This window comes from Ochotona curzoniae, unplaced genomic scaffold (assembly GCF_017591425.1).
Source record: "Ochotona curzoniae isolate NIBS_2020 unplaced genomic scaffold, NIBS_Ocur_1.0 scaffold_3208, whole genome shotgun sequence".
In the NCBI taxonomy this organism is placed as follows: domain Eukaryota; kingdom Metazoa; phylum Chordata; class Mammalia; order Lagomorpha; family Ochotonidae; genus Ochotona; species Ochotona curzoniae.
In genome coordinates this window covers 7,857,783-7,877,405 of record NW_024467106.1, presented here as the reverse complement: position 1 = coordinate 7,877,405, position 19,623 = coordinate 7,857,783, and the positions used below count along the sequence as shown (strand labels likewise).

General features: G+C 60.6%; 1 protein-coding gene across 1 annotated transcript; it reads left to right on the top strand.

The window, feature by feature from the left end:
- The first annotated feature begins 3,191 nt into the window (after positions 1-3,191).
- On the top strand, positions 3,192-16,893 carry ADGRD2 (adhesion G protein-coupled receptor D2). The gene is given in 21 exon segments (XM_040962773.1): positions 3,192-3,435; positions 3,618-4,259; positions 4,439-4,537; positions 4,860-4,945; positions 5,153-5,434; positions 6,255-6,366; positions 6,993-7,127; positions 7,518-7,641; positions 8,056-8,155; positions 10,331-10,379; positions 10,925-11,040; positions 11,303-11,406; positions 11,510-11,612; positions 11,924-12,077; positions 13,130-13,263; positions 13,349-13,469; positions 13,607-13,809; positions 15,861-15,902; positions 16,024-16,108; positions 16,606-16,664; positions 16,750-16,893. Coding segments are annotated over 21 exon segments (3,138 nt in total).
- Positions 16,894-19,623: the final 2,730 nt, after the last annotated feature.

Sequence of the window (19,623 nt, the reverse complement as noted above, 5' to 3'; positions counted from 1 at the left end):
TCTGGTGTCCTCGGGCCACCCCTGAGGCTCCCTGCCACCCACACCATCACCCAGACAATGGGCCCAAGGGGCCCCATTGCTATCACTCACCTACAGCCTCCTGCTGGTCCGCTGAGACAAGGGGGCTGTCAGCGCACGCCACAGGAGCAGCGATGGATGGCCGCTGGATTGCCTACCACTGGACAATGCTACAGCTTGGAAATGAAGAGATTAGGCCAGACTGTGGGCCAGAGCCCTCCCCCCACACCCCCAGGTCCTTGGCCATTTCCAGGAGTGACGCCTGGGCAATAGGATCTGGTGGCAGAGACAAGGAATGGGGTGGGGGCCAAGGGTGGGAGCTGTGCCAGGATGTGGTCATGTAGCTCCAGGAAAGGTGGGAGGGGACAGGAAGGGTGAGGCAAGGGGGACAGCGGGCACAGAGAGGAGATAGACAGAACTGGGGGTGACATGAGCCCCACTCCGCTCACTGAGACAGCAGACGGGGCAGCAGGGATCCCCGGGGGCCACCCCTCCTCGCCGAGTCCTGCCTCCTGTCTGGGCTCACAGTGGGCAGAGCAGGCAAGAATCCAGTCTAAGAGTAAAGGTGCCCACAACCCACACCCAGGTGCTGGGACTTAGTTCCTGATGATGACTCCAGCGACTAGGTCCCTGCTATGGGTGGGTCCCTGCGGGGGTCTCACCCTGCCCTTCTCACTGGTTCTGGAGCCTGAGACTGGCGGACACGGGCAGGTGGAGGTACGCAGATGTCTGTACCTGCCCAGGAGGCTGGGCAGTGCCCAGGCCTGCCCCTAACCATGATCTCTTCTCCTCTGATTTTCTCTTTGGCAAATTCTTAAGCCCAGGTGTAGGGTTGGCACCCCGGGCACTGGGCATATCTCCTACTGCCTGTCTTGCTTGTCCTCCAACAAGGGCTCATGTAAAGGCATAAGTCGGTGGCGCTAGCAGGTTATTTTTGAAGTGTCAATCACACCGGGCGAGAACGCTCCACATAACGTGTGTCAAACTTTGTACCCATGAGGTCAAAGGCATTGCGTGCTCACGGCAACATCAGGGGAAACTGAGACCCCCAGAAATGAAGGATGGAGCTTCAGGTCGCAGCAGAGAGTCCAACACAGCCCACCCCAGAGCCTCACCCTGGCATCACCCAGCAGGAACCCGTGATGTGGCCAGGCTAGCAAGACACAGCCCTGGTCCTTTGTTCCCCATAGGGACCTGGCCTCATCACCTCCTTCTCAGGCCCCTCAGTGGGGTGCAGTCCACAGGGGGGTCATACAGGGCACCCCCACCTCCCCTAGTGCCCTAGTCTGTGAGGGACTGTCACGCTCAGGATTCTTTCAGTCCCCCCAAGTTGCTCTGGACACCCCAGCCTCTGAAGTAAGCTGGCCCCTTCTACCCTGGGCAACTTCATCTGCTGCTTGGCAGTGCGGGTGGGACAATGTGCCCTCCCTGCCATCCCATGGAGGCTGACCTGGAGCTGGCCCAGGAGCGCTGGGGATGAGGGGCAGGGTTTCCAGGCACCGCCCCTGGCCCCGCCTGCCCCTGGATCTGGTCTGGCTACACAGTGGACAGTGCCATTGCCTCAGCCACCTCACCAGAACCAGCCCCCGGCACCAGGAGAAGCAGGTGAGTATCGGGGATGAGGGACAAGCATGCGGAGGGGATGGCCTCTTGGGATGCACGGTGGGGACCAAATGACATCCCTCTCTAGAAGGAATCACTGCACAGTTGGGCAGGTGCCAGGGGGTTTGAGGGCACAAAGGGAGCACCCTGTGAACAAGGGGTGAGGAAGTGAGCCTTTGCTGATCTCCTATTGCAAGCCCACCTGTAGGCCCACTTCAGTCCTCCACCAGACTCCCTAAGTTCTCCATCCATATTTGGTTTGAAAGTGGGGCATTTGGTTTTCCTGCTTTAACTGCAAGAAGGAAAGAAGCACAGGATCTACGTGATGGTGTCAGGCTGGCAGGAGGCTGGGAGGTGGGACTTGGAGTTTGCTGAGACCCACTGGGGTCCACCCTTCCCCCACCCCCTGGGGACTGCTGCCTTGGAAGTGAGGCGGGGTGTAGGGGGTGCAGCTTGGGGAGCGGGGAGTGTGGGGACAGATGAAGCAGGACTTTGAATGCCAAGCTGAGAACCCCAAAAGCACACAGAGACCCGGACACCCTGAGCTGTGCCTCTTCGCTGGGCTCTCTCACTGGCAGGGGACTGCGGCTGCACCCCCTCCTGTCCCAGGCACCCCCTGCAGAGGCGTTGCCCAGCTGCGGACCTAAGCGGCATCCCTTTGTGTTAGGAAAGGTCACCCCCTGTGGGTGGGCCACCCCTGCCTGGGCTCCTAGCCCACTGAGGGCTGGAACCAAACAGCGCCGTGAGCCTGTGAACAGCAAGGCAGGACACTAAGCTGATGTCATCCCCCCTTCCTCAGTCTGCAGTGACCAGGCCTGCCGGCCCTAACCTGCCCCAGCGCGTCCAGATGGCTCCCTGCTTCTGGTTCCTCCTCTACTTCCGGGTACCTCAGCTTCTGGGAGAGGTGCTGCGGGAGGAAGGAGGGGCCCCCATGACTAGGGTTCCATGCAGCTCCCTGGAGCCCACCCCCTCAGGGTGCAGCCTGTGCAAGCCTGCACCAGATGGCCTTGGTTCAGAAATGAAACATCAGGCCCCATTGGGTGCTGCACCTGTTGCACCCACAGTGCGGCTCTCCTGTTCTTCACCCTGGCCCGCCCCCCGCGTGGGGAGGGGGCACTTGTTTCAGCCTCCCACCCCACTCTCTCAACTCCCCACTTTCTCTCTCAGGTCAGAAGTCTCTCTGGGACCCCCTCCAGCTCCCCGGCTCGACCAAGGAACCCTGGAGTCACAGGTTGGTACGAATGGCCACCTCCAGGGAGAGAGGCTACCCTCTGTCCCAGCTCAGCCAGCCTGTGGTCCAGGTGGCTCCTGGACTAGACTGCTAAGCGACAGGAAGATACGCCACATCCAATTCAGGCCCCTCTCCCCATACCAGGCTCTAGGCCGCGTCCGCCCAACATTCAGCTGGGGGAAGGGCTCACCAAGCCATGGAGCATGGCCAGGGGTCCAGTGCCCCTCCAGCCTAAATGACTCCTCCCTGGGTGATCTTGGTCCTGACCACCCCTAGAGAGCTCTGATCCCACGGAACGCTCTGCCTCTGCCCTCTCCTCTCCTCTCTCTCCCCAGCCTCGATGGCCCCGGGAGAGGTGGTAGAGACGGCAAAGCACGTGTGCAGGTACCCAGGGCAGCGGCTGAGCTGGTGGCAGGCCCAGCAGGCCTGTGAACAGCGCTTCGGCCACCTGCTCCTGGGAGCCCCGGAAGGAATTCTTGCCCCGTGGCTGCGCGACCCGCTCTGGGCGGCCCAAAGACAGGCTTCTCAGCAGAGACCGCCACTGAGGCGTGAGTGTGGGGACCGGGGTGTCGTGGCCGCCCGAGGTGGGAGCCCAGACTCACACCTCACCACATTTCCAGCTGCGGCACCTGCCGTGGATGGGTGGGCAGGGCTAACTCCCTGGGGCGGCGCCATGGAGCTGGACCCCTCAGCTGCACACAAATAGAGGAAGAGGATGGAGTGGGCCGCTGAGGCCCGGCCCCGGGTCCTCCCCTTTGCCCCGCAGGCGTGCTCCTGGCTGCGGCGCTGGCCTTTCGGGAGCGCTCGGCGGAGCGCGCGGCACGGCTGAGGCTGCGGCTGCCCGCGCTGTCGGCGCTGACCGCGTGCGCGCACGTGCAGTGGGACGCGACCTCTCCGGCCGCCGCCGCGCTCTTCTCCATCGCCACGCCCGCGCTGCCCAACGCGCTGCAGGTGCGAGTCGTGGCGGAGCCCGGCGGGGCCGTCCGCGCCGCGCTGGTTGTGCGCGGCCATCACGCGCCCTTCCGCGCCATCTCCAGCGCCGACGGCCGCTGGCACCACGTGTGCGCCACGTGGGAGCAGCGCGGTGGGCGCTGGACGCTGTTCGCAGACGGGAGGCTGCGCGCCGGGGCGCGGGGGCTGGCAGCGGGCCGCCCAGTGCCGTCCGGCGGCGTCCTAGTGCTGGGCCAGGATCAGGACTCGCTGGGCGGCGGCTTCTCGGCGCAGGATGCATTCAGCGGCAACCTCACGGACTTCCACCTGTGGACCCGGGCACTGGGCCCCACACAGCTGCTCCGGGTGCGGGCCTGCGCGCTGCCACCCGGTGGCCTGCTTTTCCGCTGGGACCCTGCCGCGCTGGACGTCACACCCTCGCTGCTGCCTTTGGTGCCGGTGCACTTGCTGTGTCCCGGTACGGTCAGGCTCCCCACCCTTGGGTCCCCAACACTTTGCATCTGATGGAACCCACTAACCCCCGCAGCCTGCGCGTGTTGGGTCGGCCGGCTGCATCCGATTTGCCATCACACTGGTAATTCATGGGTCCAGGAGGGAGGCAGGGAGTGCCCCTGACACCTCCCTAACCTTGATCAGGAGCCTCAGAGGAGTGCCCCACGTGGGACCCCAAAACGCTCACCGAGCACTGGGAGCTGTGCCTACATCCGCTGCCCTTCCTCTGCTGCTATGGGGCAGGTATGCCTGGGGTTGGGCCCTTCCTGTAAGCCCGTGTGCTCTGGGCCGGGACTCAGTGGTTGACATATCTGGGAATTCCGAATATTCTCCAAGCTTCAGGATTTCCATAGATTCTGGGTCATACTGCAGTGGGACCAAGGGATGGGGGTGGGGGCAGTGCAGGAGAATCCCAGCTGTGGACCGTGGATTGCCAAGCCTCAGTTTCCCCACCTGGAACACTGATGTGGAAGGGTCATGCTCTCATGCCCTCGCACCCTTGGCTGGCACATGGTGAGTGGAGCTTGCGGGCCCCGTCGGGCCAGCTAGGTGTCCTGTCCTTTAGAGCCCCACCGGCAGCTGCAGGCCACCCGGTCGTGGCCCGGCCAGGACTTTATCAGCCGTGTCAACGTCTTGGCCAATGCCACTGTGGTAGGTCCCCCTCTCCTTCCGTCCAGCCGGGGCCCCTCGGTTCCCTCACCTGGCATGTCTGCACCTGCCCCTTGCTTTGGAGTCCTTGAGAACTGGAGCTTGTGCCTACTTTGGATGGGTGTCCCCAAGGCAGAGTCCTCATGTGGCCCCCTGAGGGAATCCCTTCGTGGCCACAGCAGTGGCAGCCCTTGGCTCCTGTGCCCACAGCTCCTCCCAGACCCCCTCTCTGGGACCCACGAGGCCCTGTCCCTGGTCGAGGTCTCCAACTTCCTGGGCATCCTGGAGGGAGTCCTGGCAGAGGAGGCAGCTCCACTGGGGCCAGCTGCGCTGCTAGCCATTGTGCAGTTCCTGAGGGCCATGGCAGCCCTTGGGGCCGGCGTGTCGGAGCCCACGCAGGAGCCCTGGGAGCAGCTGGGCCATGGCATGGTGGCTGTGGCCAGCCGAGTCCTGGAGGAGCGCCAGGCCAGTGCGTGGCTGTCCATTAGCGAGGTGAGGCTGGCTGGGCAGGCTGCGTGGGGGCCTGGGCTCTGTCTCTCCACTTCTCTGGTCTATTATTGGAGCTGCACAAGAACAGCTAATTGGTTAAGAGCCACTAACCCGGAAGGCCACCACCACCACCTCACACATTTACTCCCACTGCTTTCAGACTCTGCTCAAGTTCAGCCTCCAGCCCAGTGGAGGTGTCTGTCAGGCTGGGAGGGTCAGCCCGGAGCAGGGAGACAGGGTGGGAGCAATGGTCAGGGATATTGCTGAGTATCTCTGGGCTGAAGGGGCAGGCCTGGGAAGGCAGCTGAAGACCGGGGTGTAGAGGGCAGACAGCACAGCCCTGGAGGCTGGTCCTCTGCAGGGCGTGTCTGCACAGGTGGTGAGCTCCCCATCCTGGGAAGTATGTAAGCCCACGTGTAGCAGCCTGGGACACTCAGGGCTCTGACTCCTCAGGCTTCTTCCCTGGAGAGTGGCGACTGTCACACTAAGGCAGCGACAAGGAGCTGGGGGGGCATGGTGTCCTGTACATTCCCCCCCCCCCCACCGCCAGCCCCCAGCAGTTGAGTGCCTTCTGCAGGTCTAGCCCTGAGGCCGACTGAAGAAGCAGGTGACCTGGCCCAGTGCTCCGCAGTGGCGGTGGCTGGCACAGGAGCCAGCGGGCACAGGGTGCTGGAAGCCTGTGGCTTCTTGATGGGGTGATGGTGCCAGCCCAGGATCCCCTGGGACTTGGGGAACAGGCAGGGCTGTCTCCTGGGTCGTGCTGGTATTGATTAGGGTGACAGCATTAGGGTGGTGAGGGAGCTAAAAGGCAGCCTCCTCCCAGGTGGTGGGCAGTCCCATGGCCCTGGTGGCAAGTGTGCAGCACATGGCGCCCCAGCTGAGCTCTTTGCTGACCCCTGAGCAGCCCTGGCTACGCATCCGGCACCGCCATGCTGGTGAGCCTGCCCCTGCCACACACCCTCCGCCCTGTCCCTGCCTTTGCCATTCTGTGCCCTCCTCCAGAGGGCCCTGGGTCCCACCATCTCCTAGCAAACTCCTACTGATCCCGCAGGACCCTACGTGAGCATCACCTCCTCCGGAAAGACCTCCCAGCTTTAACTCCCCCTCTGTCTCCCCGGGTCCTCACAGCTTCTTAAATTCTGTCTCATTCTCACTGTATTTGTAGTCATTTCATAAGGAGTGGTCTTCCACTCGATGCCCCCTGAGGACCAGGGTCCTTGGGGCCATTCTTTGCCTCTCAGAGCCCAACCCAGGGTCAGACTCAGTGGCTGCAGGCTGAGCAGACAGCAGCCACACTCGTGTCCCCTGGGTGTCCCCTGGCTTCTGGTGACCACTCCCCTTCTCAGTGACACTCTTTCCCCCCAAGCCCAGGGTGAGGGGTGGGCAGCTTGGAGAATTCAGATTGCTCAGCTTGGGCGTGTGACTGAAGCTGCCTGTGCAGGAGTGGCAGTCCTCTAGGCCTGTAGCAGGGCAGGTGGGAGCAGACCCTGTTCCCTGGACCACTGGACAGCAAGGCCTCTCTCTGGACGTACAGCCACCCATCCCTCACCTTTCATCTCAGGCCTGGAGGTACGGCACCTGCAGCTGGGGGCGGCCAGTGCCAGGGACTACATCTTCACGGTGCCCAGGGGGCACCCCGAGGGCCCAGGACACATTTGCATCCCAGTGGGTGAAGTGAGGCAGCTCCTCGAGGAAGGTGGGTAGACTGAGGGCATGGCTGGGGGGTCTGTTGAGGTCTGGGTCTCCCCTCAGCTCTGACAATGGCCAGTGGCAGACCTCAGTTTCCACATTTGTAAGGTGGGCAAACTAGTGCTTGTCTTGGGGAGAGAAGCAGTGCCCACCCCTTGCCCGCCCCAGTGTTCACCAGACCCACATGTTTGTCGCTCAGAAGTCAGGGGGTGGGGGAGGCAGGCCCTGGCCTTGAATCTGAGCAACGGATTTGGGCTAGGGTCAGGAGCAGAGAAAACAGTTCCCAGGGAAGTCATTTACCCTCTAAGCTTGTTTCCCTGCCTCTGACATGGAAGAGCACAACCCCAGGAGCCTCAGGCCTCAGGTGGGGACTGGGGTCCCCCTGCCTTCCATGCAGGCCTCTCCGGGGTCACTGTGATCCACAGCTGGTTCTCCTCAAGCGTCTTCCAGCTCACCCTCAGAGAGTCTGGCCCAGAGCCCCTGGCCCCTGCCAACTCGGAGCAGGCGAACAGGGTGCAGAGGTGGGTGGACTCCTAGGGGACTGTCGGGAGCCTAGACCCCCTTCCTAGGGAAAGCCCAGAGCACCCCCTCCACTCCCAGGACTTCCATTCTGGCGGCAAACCTGTCCCTGGGCAGCCCAGCCCCTACCCCCTTCTTGGTGCCCACTCCAGGACTGGCAGACCATGGCATACCCTTGCATGGGGTCCTGGCTTCCTTGCTGAGGGAGCAGGTCTTATCCAAGCTGCCAGCAAGCCTAAAGCAAGGCTGTAACACAGCCCAAATGCCAGGACAAGGCTGTCACTGATGCCCAAATGCCAGGAGGAGGCTGTCACTGATGCCTCCCTGGGGTCAGGAACAGATGAGTCAGTCATGGAAGAACCCCGCCCCCTCCTCATGCCAACAGCTGCCCTTAAAAGCTCTGCTTTTCTCTACAGGTTCCTGAGCACCCGGGTGGGCTCTGCAGTCATTTCCTCTGAGATACGTGATGCTGCTGGGGAGGTCAGCACGGCCGTGACCTTTCACCTGCAGCACCAGGTACTTGATGCCCCTTTGGGGAAAAGTACCCTGGTACACATTTCCTGGTTTTCTTGGTTCTCCACCCTCAACGTGTTTTATCCTTGGACAACCAAGGTCTAAAAATGTTCCAAAAGAAAGTCACCAATGGTTGTCATTGTCCTCAAGGGGATATAGAGAGGGAAGTAGGGTGTTGCATGCCTGCCTGGGCCAGATGCCTTAATCAGGCAGCATCTGTATACTCCTCAGGCTGTCCCTTGTAGAGAATGGCGCAGTACTGGCATGCAGCCAACCCAACTGGGCACTCGCAGCAGCTCCCTTCTGAAATCCCTGGGTTGTGTGCACTTGGAGGCGGTCCTGGTTTCTCCCCTCCCATTCGTGACAGCTTCCCTTTTGCAGTCTCGTTGCTTTGGCTAGGATCTCCAGTGCAGCCAGGCTTCCTTGTCGCCTTTGCCATGTCAGCGAACAGCAACCAGCCAGCCGCTAGGCAGTGTGGCATCGGCCGTGGGGTTTTGTTCATGCCCTCTGTCAGACGGAGGACCCTTCTCTTCTGGGTCCCACTCTTCTGAGTGGTTATTGCCCAGTGTGTCTCACACAGCGGTATGAGCCTGTGGTTTTTCTCTTTAATCCATTGCATCGTTCGATCTGAAAGGATGAACCTGCTTTGGGCTCCTGCTCCTGAACCCTCTTGGGCTGGGTACACCATCTTTCCTGTGGGTTGCTGGATTCAATTTCAGATGTTTTTCTCTAATTTCGTGTGTATGTTCAGGAGTACTGTGAAATTTTCTCATACTGTTCCCCGCTGGGGCGTCTGCTCCCAGCACTGCTGGCTGGACCTGTGCTTTGCTTGTGGAGAGATGTGAAGTTCAAGTTCCTCGGTGTGCAGGTTTTTGTTATTTGGTTATTGCCTTTTGTAATTTGGTGGCTATTTTTCTCTTTTTTGAGCTGTTTTAATGATTTATGCCTCTTGAAGAATTTGTCCATTTCATCCAGGTTATCAAATTCCTGACTTAGAGCTATTCCCTTAAAGCTTAAGGCTTCTATTCCCTTATTCTCATGACATCTGTAGGATTTATAGTGGTTTTGTTTCACTCCTGACAAGTGCAAGTAGAAGTTTGCTGATTGTTTATATTTTTAAGGGCTAACTTTTAAAAGCAGTTATTTTTATTTGAAAGGCACATTTACAGAGAGAGGAGAGAAAGATCCTCCATCCACTGGTTCACTCCCCAAACGTCCACAGTAGCTGGAGCCTCATCTAGGTCTCTCACATGGATGCAGGGACCAAGCACTTGAGTCAGCCTCCTGCTTTCTCAGGCACATTAGCAGGGAGCTAGACAAGAAGTGGAGGAGCTGGGACTTGAACTGGCATCCGTGTGGCCTGGGAAAGCAGTCGAGGGTGGCTCAAAGCCTTGGGATCCTGTATCCACATGAGAGACCTGGAAGAGGCTTCTGGCTCCTGGCTTCAAATTGGCTTTGTTTCGACCATTGTGGCCAGTTGGGGAGTGAATCAGCAGACGGAAGATCTTTCTGTCTCTCCTCCTCTCTGTATATTTGACTTCCCAATAAAAATAAATAAATCTAAAAAAAAAAGTGCATGGCCAGAGGTGGGAGTTGGTATCCCAGTTACAATGTCCATGTATATGTGTTACATGTGTGTATACACATTACATGACCATGTATCCTGTCTGTAAATATACATACATGTATATACATACATTAGGCGTGGTATGTGTGTGCTGTGTAGTTGTGTGTTATATGTGTGCGTATCTGTGCATGTATGGCTGTGCTCTCTGTGTGTGTGTGGTACACATGCACATGTGTGTTCATTCTTGGACAACTTCTTACCCCATTGCGTAGCAGGTGGCCCAGCTCTTTCCCCAGCAGTAGGAGGGGCGGGCTGGGTGCTGAGCACCCCGAGCAGGACAGGGTCTTGGTCACCGCCCCTCCCTGAAGGGCCTGCGTGGGATCTGGGGCTTCCCCATGTCCACAGTGCTGGAGCAGCAGGCAGCTTGGCCTGTCTCCTCTGGCCTCCCCATGGCTGTTCTCTGCTGCCCCTTCTTCCAGGGCACAGGATGGGCCCGGCCCCTTGCACATGCCCTCCCTCCCTGCCCTGGGCTATTGGTCTCCCCTTGACCGTGTCCACTCCCACCTCTCCTCCTCTGGCCCGCTCACGCACCTGCCCTGTCTGCTTCCTAGACCTCCCCGCAGAGGCTGGTGGAGCCTGTGTGTGCTTTCTGGAACTTCAGCCCTGAGTGAGTTTCCCCTGCCTGGCCCTCTAGCTGGGGTGCCCCATCCACTCTTCCCCCATTTCCACCAAGGGCAAGGACACACACCCTGCGCTTTGGGCTCCTGGTGACCACTGCAGCAGTGGGGCACTCAGGGACAAGCCGCCGCAGGAGTTGACATGTGGCTCTGGAGGTGGTGTGCTATCTGTTATGACTGTCATGAAGGTGACACTCATGGTGATGTGTCAGGCCCCCAGGTGGGGCGTTTGAATGCCAGAGGAGACTTGCCATGCCATGCCAAGACTTGGGATCCACCCCGGGCCCCCTGACCTGTATGATGCCAGCCATGGCTGCTTACCTTTAAAGGTGACCACCCCACCACCACCACTGTCTGCCTGTCCTCCTGCTCTTTCAGAGAAAATTGGGCACGTTTGACAAGATAGAAAACTGAGGCCAGGAGGGACAGTAGCTGGCTAGGCTGCAGGGCTAGCTAGAGGCAGGCCAGCGACAAGCCCAGGGTCTGTAAAAGGCATTTCCTTCCCCACCACCCTCAGCAGTGACACGGGGGGCTCCTGGGCCACCACGGGCTGCTCTGTGACGGCCAAGTACCCAGCCTCCACCGCCTGCTTCTGCAACCACAGCACCAACTTCGCTGTCCTGCTGCAGGTGCGTGACCTGCAGGTAAGTGTCGGCGGAGCAGGGTGAGAGTGAAGGGAGTGGGGCGGCTGGCATCCCAGGCACGCAGCCATCAGCCCCAATGATGGGCACAAGACACAGGGGGCTGCAAGATGGTACAGGCAGGAGACAGACTTGGGCAGGACAGAGTGGTCAGGGGCTTGGTCCTGTCACCTCCCCTGCTCGCCTGCCTCCAGAGGCCTGGAGCGCTGGGTGAGGTGAGCCCGGGTTGTGTCTGGGTGCCCATCGCTGCCGCCTGGCCCCACAGAGAGACCCTGAGGAGGAATCGCTGCTGAGGACACTGTCATTCGTGGGGTGTGGTGTGTCCTTCTGTGCTCTTGCCACCACCTTCCTGCTCTTCCTGGTAGCGGGGTGAGGAGAGCCCCCCCCCTCCCCAGGGCTGCGGGGGCGCCCCTGGCAAACCTGCCTGCCTGTCACGGGGAACGCAGGCTGAACCAGCTCCTCCACGTGCCAGAGTCCCCATGTCGGAGCGGACCATGGTGCACAAGAACCTGACCTTCTCCCTGGCCTTGGCCGAGGGCTTTCTCATGGCCAGCGAGTGGGCGAGGGCCAGTAAGGTAAGCAGCTGGCAGGTGGGCTCCAGGGGCGTGTGGGCTCCAGGGGCGTGTGGGCTCCAGGGGCATGTGGGCTCCAGGGGCGTGTGAGCTCCAGGGACTTGGCATGGCAAGGCACCTGCTTCCTTTTCTGGGGTGTGGCCCCTCTCCTCTGCCTGTGACTCTGGCCCCTCCAAGAGATCCTGGATGAGGGTGCTGGGCTCAAGGGCACTGCAGAGACCTCACTCACCCTGCCTCTTGGTTGGCCAGGCATGGGCAGGGAACCCCTGGGTAAGACTATGGCTGACCTCAGGGGATCCCTTGCCCTCCCACAGGTGGCGTGTGTGGCTGTCACGGCCACCATGCACCTGCTCTTCTTGGTGGCTTTCTCTTGGATGCTGGTGGAGGGTCTGCTGCTTTGGAACAAGGTGGTGGCCGTGAGCATGCGCCCTGGCCCCAGCATGAGGTTCTGCTACGCCATGGGCTGGGGTGAGACCCTGCGCCCTGCCCCCGCATGGGCCTCACAGCCACCAGTGCCACCTTCATTCCACCTGGCTCCCAGCACCACCCACTTCCTGTCTGCCTCTGGTCCCTGCCACCACCCGGCTCTGACATGAGCTCAGTGTTCTGTTTGGTCAACCTCCAATTCTACCCAACCCCAATTCCTAGCACTCGTTTCTTCATTCATTTATTCACTCACATGACAGCGGGAGATCCTACATGCTGCTTTACTCTCCCAAACAACAGCCCTAGGCCAGGCAAAGGGACAAAACCAGGAGTTTGGAGTTTACAGTGACACGAGCTGTGCTTGCCGCCACCCAGGGTGTGCACTGGCAGGAACCCAGAGTCAGAAGCAGAGCTGGGCATTGTACTGTGATGGACAGCATGCACTTCTTAACCACTAGGAAAGGCTGGGATCAGCGTGCTTCTGTAGTTCAAGTATTCTAAAAACATATGGAGCCGACAGCATGGTGTAGCAAGCTAAGCCTCTGCCTGCATCCCATATGGGTACCAGTTCAAATCTCAGCTGTTCCACCCTACTAATGGCCTAGGAAAGCAGGACAGGATGGCCCAAGTCCTTGGGCCCCTGCACCCATGTGGGAGACTCAGAAAAACCTCCTGGCTCCTGGCTTTGGACTGTCTCAGCACCAGTTGAGTGCATTAGCTGGGAGCTGGGCTTGGGAGTGAAGATGAGACTCAAAGCTAGGCACCTGCTGACGTAGGACATGGCCGTCCTGTTAACCACCTCACCAAATACCCCATGCCCCACCCCAACTCTACTTAGGCCTGCCTCACTGTTGTCGCCACAGTGCCCCATCAGTGCCCCATCTTCATGGCTGCCCTCCATAGTCTGTGGCTAGCCAACCCCAGGCCAATGGCCCACCCTCACTCTCTGATCTCCTCACCGATGGCCCACTAACACCTGATAATGTCAGCCCCAGGTCCTCCAGGCTACAGCCCCGGGGCAGGGGTCCCCCCAAGTCATGGGAAAAAAGGTTCCAACTGGCAGTGTGGCCTGAAGCTCCTGCTTCTGCCCCCAGGTGCGCCTGTCCTCATTGTGGCTGCTACCCTAGCCACGTTGCCCCGTGACTACGTGGCCCCTGACCACTGCTGGCTCAACGTGCACACCAGAGCCATCTGGGCCTTCGTGGGGCCTGTGCTGTTCGTGCTGACCGTGAGCAGGGTGACCTGGGCACCCAGGGGTAGGGGAGGAGCACAACAGAGACAGCCCCATTTACCCACTGACCCTGGGGCTCCAGGCCAACGCTGGCATCCTGGCACGCGTGGTGGTGGTCACTGTGTCCAGCGCCCGCCGCCGTGCCCACACACTGAGCCCGCAGCCCCGCCTGCCGCGACAAATCTGGATCCAGATCTGGTAAGGTCCTCAAAGTCCCAGAACTGCCCAGGGCTCCTCGGGGAGTGCCCTTCACCCCTGCCCTGGCCTCAGCCCTCAGCTGGGTTTAAGACTCAGTGTCTCTGCCCCCTCCTTCATGTCCCCAACCCTTGGGAGTGGGCAGTGGAACCCAGTGGGTGGCCTGTGCCTGGTGACCCCCATGTTGCTTCAGCCTCCCCCTCAACCAGCCTCCCTGACACACACAGGGCCACTGTGAAGCCGGTGCTGGTGCTGCTGCCTGTCCTGGGCCTGACCTGGCTGGTGGGCATCCTGGTACACCTTAGCCCGGCCTGGGCCTATGCCGCCGTAGGCCTCAATTCCTTCCAGGTAGCTCTGGGGTTGTGGGGCTTGCCGGGATGAGGACCCTACGTGCCCTGGAATTTGGGGGAGGCAGGGAGTCTCAGGGTGTCCCCTGTGCTGGTGCCAACCCTGAAGGGCATGTGCCTGGGAGGACATGGGTACTGAATGTTGGTCATGGGCAGTATTCCTGACCTTGGGGACTTGGTCACCTCCTGCCAGGTAGGTGTAGAAATGGAGAGGAACTATAAGGGGGTCCATGTCGGGGGAGGGGGAGGGCCAACAGGGTCCTACTTTGGAGGATGGTGGGGGTTCCAAGGAGCCCACCTCGCTAAGACCCAGGTGGCATTGCACCATGTGGGACAGGGTTGGGGGCCCTGCCCTGGGTGTCTCCTGTCATCACAGTGGGTGGCAGCCACATCTTATTGCCATCACTGTAACTCCTAGCCTATTTCCCACCTCCCCACACCCTCCTGCCACCAGGGTGAGGGGTGGGCCCTTGATATTCCCCACCCACTCAGGTGGCAGGGACCTGCCAGCAGGGGCATTGCCACCCTCACCACTGTCTCTGCCTCCCTCCCCTACCCTCTTTGCCTCTGCCCCCTGAAATCCTTGTGTACCCCCCGCCTGCCCCTTCTCCCACTTGGCCCCCGGCCCTTGGGTTAGGGCAATGGAACCCAGTGGGTGGTCTGTGCCCCACCTGTGTCCCGCCTGTGCCCCGCCTGTGCGTGGCGACCCCCATGTTGCTTCAGCGATGCCTTCACTGCCTCCCCCCCACCCCCATCACTTCTCCCGGCTCGCCTGGCCCCCTTCATACCTCCCGCCCTTTCTGTTGCCCCTGTGATGTCCTCCATGTGTGGCTCCCTGGCTGTGCACAGGGCCTCTTTCTCCAGTCCTGGCTCGGACACCATGCTATGTCTACACGGAGAGGAGCAGCTTCCCACCCAATATGCAGAGTTGGATTGGGATTATGCGTAAGGGGCTTAGAGCTGGGACATGCTAGGAGCCAGACCCAGGAGCTGGTGCATGGGTCCTTCATTTGTCATCTTGGGTCCACCTTTGAGAGCTGGAGGAAGAGAAGGCACGAAGGCCAGACCAGGCCAACACCCCAGAGCTGTTGAGCAGCTCAGACTCTGTCTCAGGGTGCTTGGGAGCTGTGGAGGGTATGCAGCAGGCGCTGGCGTGGGCGGGCAGGGTTTAGACAGAAGCCTTTGTGTGGGTGATAGGGAGTGACTGAGAGGAAATGATGTGGGGAGGAGGGTAAGGGCTGCAAAGCGAGGACAGGTTGGGTGTAGGGGCTGTCTCCGTGGGCCTCAGGGCCGCCGTTGGGCTCATGGGCTCCAGCTTCCAGCCCTGGGGGGCCAGGAGGCTCCCCGCTCCCTGACTCCTTGAAGCCTCCTGTGTCATTCAGGTGGCCTCAGGGGGTCCCCATCCCACCTGCTGCACCTTCCGCAGCTTGGGCTTGTTCCTCTGCAGCCCCCAAGCCTACCCTCTCCACCAGCAAGGGTAATAAACACACAGATGCACAAACAGATGCCTCCATACAGCACGTGCATGCGTGGAGCACAGATTCAGGCACACAGGTGCACGCACACCAACATACACACACAGTTACACACATGGGCACAATCTATGCGTGTGCAAGCATACATGCACATGTAAGGGTGTACACCTGCCCCGTGGAGCTGCAGTGAGGACAGAGGCCTGCATCTAATGGCACGTGTGAGTGGCCAGACCCATGGGGTCCCCAGGTACATGGGGAGGAGGGAGGCAGTCCCTCCCTCCCCCCAGCATGAGGAGCCAGAAGCCCTGAGAGGGGAGGACTGATCAGCGGAGGCGTGGTCAGAAGGCCTGCACTTGACCTTGGGGCTTCAGGAAGGGTGCAGAGGCTGTGAGACTGGGACAGATTTCCAGGGTGCTGTTCCCACAGGGAGACCCAGTATGGCAGGGTATGCCTGCAGTCCCCACCCATCTGTAGGTGTCTCTGGCCTGCATACTTCTGGGCAAGGCAGCAGGCCAGGCCATGACAGTGGGGGACTCCCAGGTGGTGGCACCTACCCACCTGCCTGCTGTGTCCCCAGGGGCCTTACATCTTCCTGGTCTACTCCGCTTACAATGTGGAGGTGAGTGGGCACATGGGCTGCAGGGAGGGGGTAGGGGTGCATGTTGGGCTGGGGTGGCAGTTCATAGCAAGAAGCCAGTGGGAGTGGGGAGACCCCGTGCCCACGTGTCCATGCCCCCCAGGTGCGGAGTGCCCTGCAAAGAACAGTGGAGAAGGCAATGGCAGCCGAGGCGCCCCTGGTGCCACTGGGCATGGCGGGAGGCTGCAGTACCAGGGCCCATGCCCTCACCTGTCAGCCCTGCCACAGCTCACTGGGACTGGAACCCAGCCTGCAGCCTCCGGGTCCCTGGGAGGCAGCCCAGGGCAGCCCCTTGACCCCAACTGCACCTCGAAGACAAGTGGCTCTCAGAGGTATGACCTCCCGTCCCCTAGTTCTGCAGGTGGCGCAAGCAGATCCTCTTGGCCTTGGGCTGGGGGAGTGACTTAGCCATGGCCTGGACTCTCCCCTCCCCACTCTTTCTCCCCTGCAGCCATTACTAGGGGTCAGCCTGCTACCTGGGGGCATGGGTGGGTTGCACTGGTGTCTAAATGCCCAGCTTTTCCTGTGTGCTCTTGGGCAAGTTGGCCTCCCTCTCTGGACCTTGTGGGACACACCTCTGAGTGGAATCTTAGGATTTGTACCAGTTAGGGTCACAACCAGGGTGGGAGCAGAGAGGGGCCATCCCACCCAGCTCTCCCTGCTCAAAGACTCTTCTTCCCGCCAGGGACCCGCGGCCCCACAATGTCCACAGCCTTCTCCTCCATCACCGAACCCCAGAAACCGGTGAGACCATGACAGGTGTGCCCGCAGGGGCTTGGCCAAGGCCACCCCCCCCACATACACACTGACCAGACCCCTCTGTCCTCAGGCTGTGGAGCTAACGGCATTCAAGGCTTCAGGTAATGCTGGCATCTTAAGGGGTCCCCCTTTCCCACTGGACAACCCCCTCAGCCCACCCACTGTACCTGGCTCGCTGGCAGCCCTCTCTCAGGCCAAGGTTCGTCCACCCTAAACTTAAAGCAGCACTGCACAGCCTCACACCAACCAGCGAGCGGCTAGAGGCAGGTGCCCAGATCTCTGCCTGGAGCCAGGCTCTGGGCTAAGTCCCAGGCACCTGCAGATTCTGATTCAGAGGAGTCAAGCTCCCGCATCGCACAGGAAGGGCAGTTATAGCACAGCAATAGTCAGGCGGCAAAGGTGGCAAGGCACAGACAAATTTGTGCCCAGGGCTGTGCGACCCCAGGCTCCCAGCTGACCTCCAAGCCAGCTGTCCCTCAGAGCGCTGCTTTCCCTTCTACAAAACGGGCCGGGGGCGCCCTCTGCAGGCTGGTCTGGGGAGCGTATGGCCGGGCAAGGAAAAGGGGGGCGGCCTGTGCGCCCCTCCCTCCACTCGACCCCCACCCCGTCCTGCAGCGCCTGGCTGCGGTGCGCGTGCGTTGCTAGGGCCGCCCGTAGCAACTGAGCAGCTCCCCCTGCTGACCTCCCACCCCTCCATGGGGTTGGACGACCCCTGTGCACACCACCATGGGTAGCCAGGTGGCCGGACCAAGGGCACTGGCCCTGCCCTCGTGATGCCCAAGCAGTCCTTCCGGCCATGCAGGGTGGACAAACCCAGGCACAGGGAGGCCACAAAGGGGCCACGCTGGGTTTTCCATCCAGGGTCTGCCTGACCCTTCCCCAGCAGGTGAGGGCGAAGAAGGGGAGGGCCAAGCCCTTTGCAGCCCAAAAGGCGTTCTTTCCTCACAGGTTTCTAGATGGAGCCTTTAGGAACTTTGCTCCAAGCCCTCCCCCCTCAGCTGGGCCTGGCGGACCCTGGGTGTGAGAGGCGCCCCTGGCAGCCAGCCGCAAGGACACAGAGGCTGCATGCACCCCTCCTTCACCTCCACGGTCCCTGCTGCCCTCCTGGTTGGAGCTGGGGGCTGGGCTGCCACTCCCACTAACCAGCAGAGCCAGGGCTCTGTCCCCATCCACCTGCTGCCCCATCTGGCGTGTTTTCCTGGTAATAAACAGCCCTGGGAAGACTCTGTGGTCCCTGTTTGAGGGTTCTCCTGACCTGGGGGTGCTGGCCTGGCTTGGTGAGCAGGGCAAGGGGCACTCACTAGCACTTGCTGAGTGAGTGTCTGGGCGCGGGGGCTGGGAAGGCATGCTGGAGCCATGCGTCCTCACCCCACCCTGACGGGACACCCCCACCGTCAGGTACACTGCAGGCTCACACGGTGTCCTGGAACTCAGACCTGGGGTGTCCCTGACAGTGAGGCACAGGGGGCAGGGGTAGCGGTCAGTATGAACACCCAGAGAGCACCCAGGTGGACTGCTTGGAGGTGGCGCCTGGGCCCTTGCTGAGGCGGGGGGCACAGCTGCCCCCTCTCCGCCCTGGGACTGCCAGGATCTTCTCTGGGGCTCTCAGGGCCTGGCGGTCACAGGTAAATACAGTGTGGCCATCGCCAAGGCCCACCTGCTGGGGCCGGGCACTGGAGGGTCGCAGGCTGAGTGGCAACAAAGAGGGGGCAGCGTGCCAGGTGGGACACCAGTATCCTGCCCTTCAGAGGGCTCACGCATGGGTCACGATGGGCAAGCCAGAGGGAGCCTTCCCAGACTCCCCCGACTGCTTGTCTCGTATCCCCGCCCACACCCTCAGCTTCTACACACACACACACACACACACACACACGAGTATCTGTGTAACCATGTATGAAGCTTAGGACTGGAGAGCATGCTCTTGCTCATCGGCTCGCTCCCTAAGTGGAAGGTGGGAACACCATCCAGTCCCACCCTCACCCCGTCTGGGTGGCTGGAGCCCAGTGAACTGTGCCATGGCCACTCAAGCCAACTCAACAGGCAGCTGGACCACCCTCTCCCCAGCCAAAATGACACCCTCCAGTGCCCCTCCACACACTGCTCATTCCTCTGCCTGCACTGCCGGCGCCTCCAGCTCCTGTGTGGCTTGTGGGCTCCAGGGCATCCTCAAAACCCAATTTGCGGGCCCAGTGCAATAGCCTAGTGGTTAAGTCCTCACCTCACATGCGCCAGGATCCCATATAGGCGTCAGTTCTAATCCGGGTAGCCCTGCTTCCCATCCAGCTCCCTGCTTGTGGCCTGGGAAAGCAGTCGAGGACGGCCCAAAACATTGGGACCCTTCACCTGTGTGGGAGACCCAAAAGAGGCTCTGAACTCCTGGCTTCAGGTTGGCACAGCTCTGGCCGTTGCGGTCACTTGGGGAGTGAATCATCAGATGGAAGATCTTTCTCTCTGTCTCTCCTCCTCTCTGTATATCTGACTTTCCAATAAAAATACAATCCCTTCCTCATCTTTCACTAGTGTTTTTAGCATTATTATTGTGAGAAAGGCAGAGGTAGAGAGAGAGACCTTCCACCTGCTGGTTCATTCACATGGCTGCACCAGCCAGGTCCGGGCCAGGCTGAAGCCTAGAGTCTGGAGTTTCATCACGGTCTCCCACGTGGGTGACAGGGGCTTAACCACCTGGACCATCTTCCCCTGCTTTCCCAGGTGTGTTGGCAGGGAGCTGGATTGCAAGCGGAGCAGCCTAAACTAGTACCAGTGTTCATACTGGATGCTGGTGTCACAGGTGGTGGCTTAATCCACAGTGCCACAACTCCAGCCCCCTTCCTCACCCTATGCCATCCTGCATGGCTTTGCCCCACATGATGGGGCAACACTGGGGACAAGAACTGGATCTCCTGGCTGGGCTCGGCATGTGCCAAGGTAGAGAAAACCTGCCAAG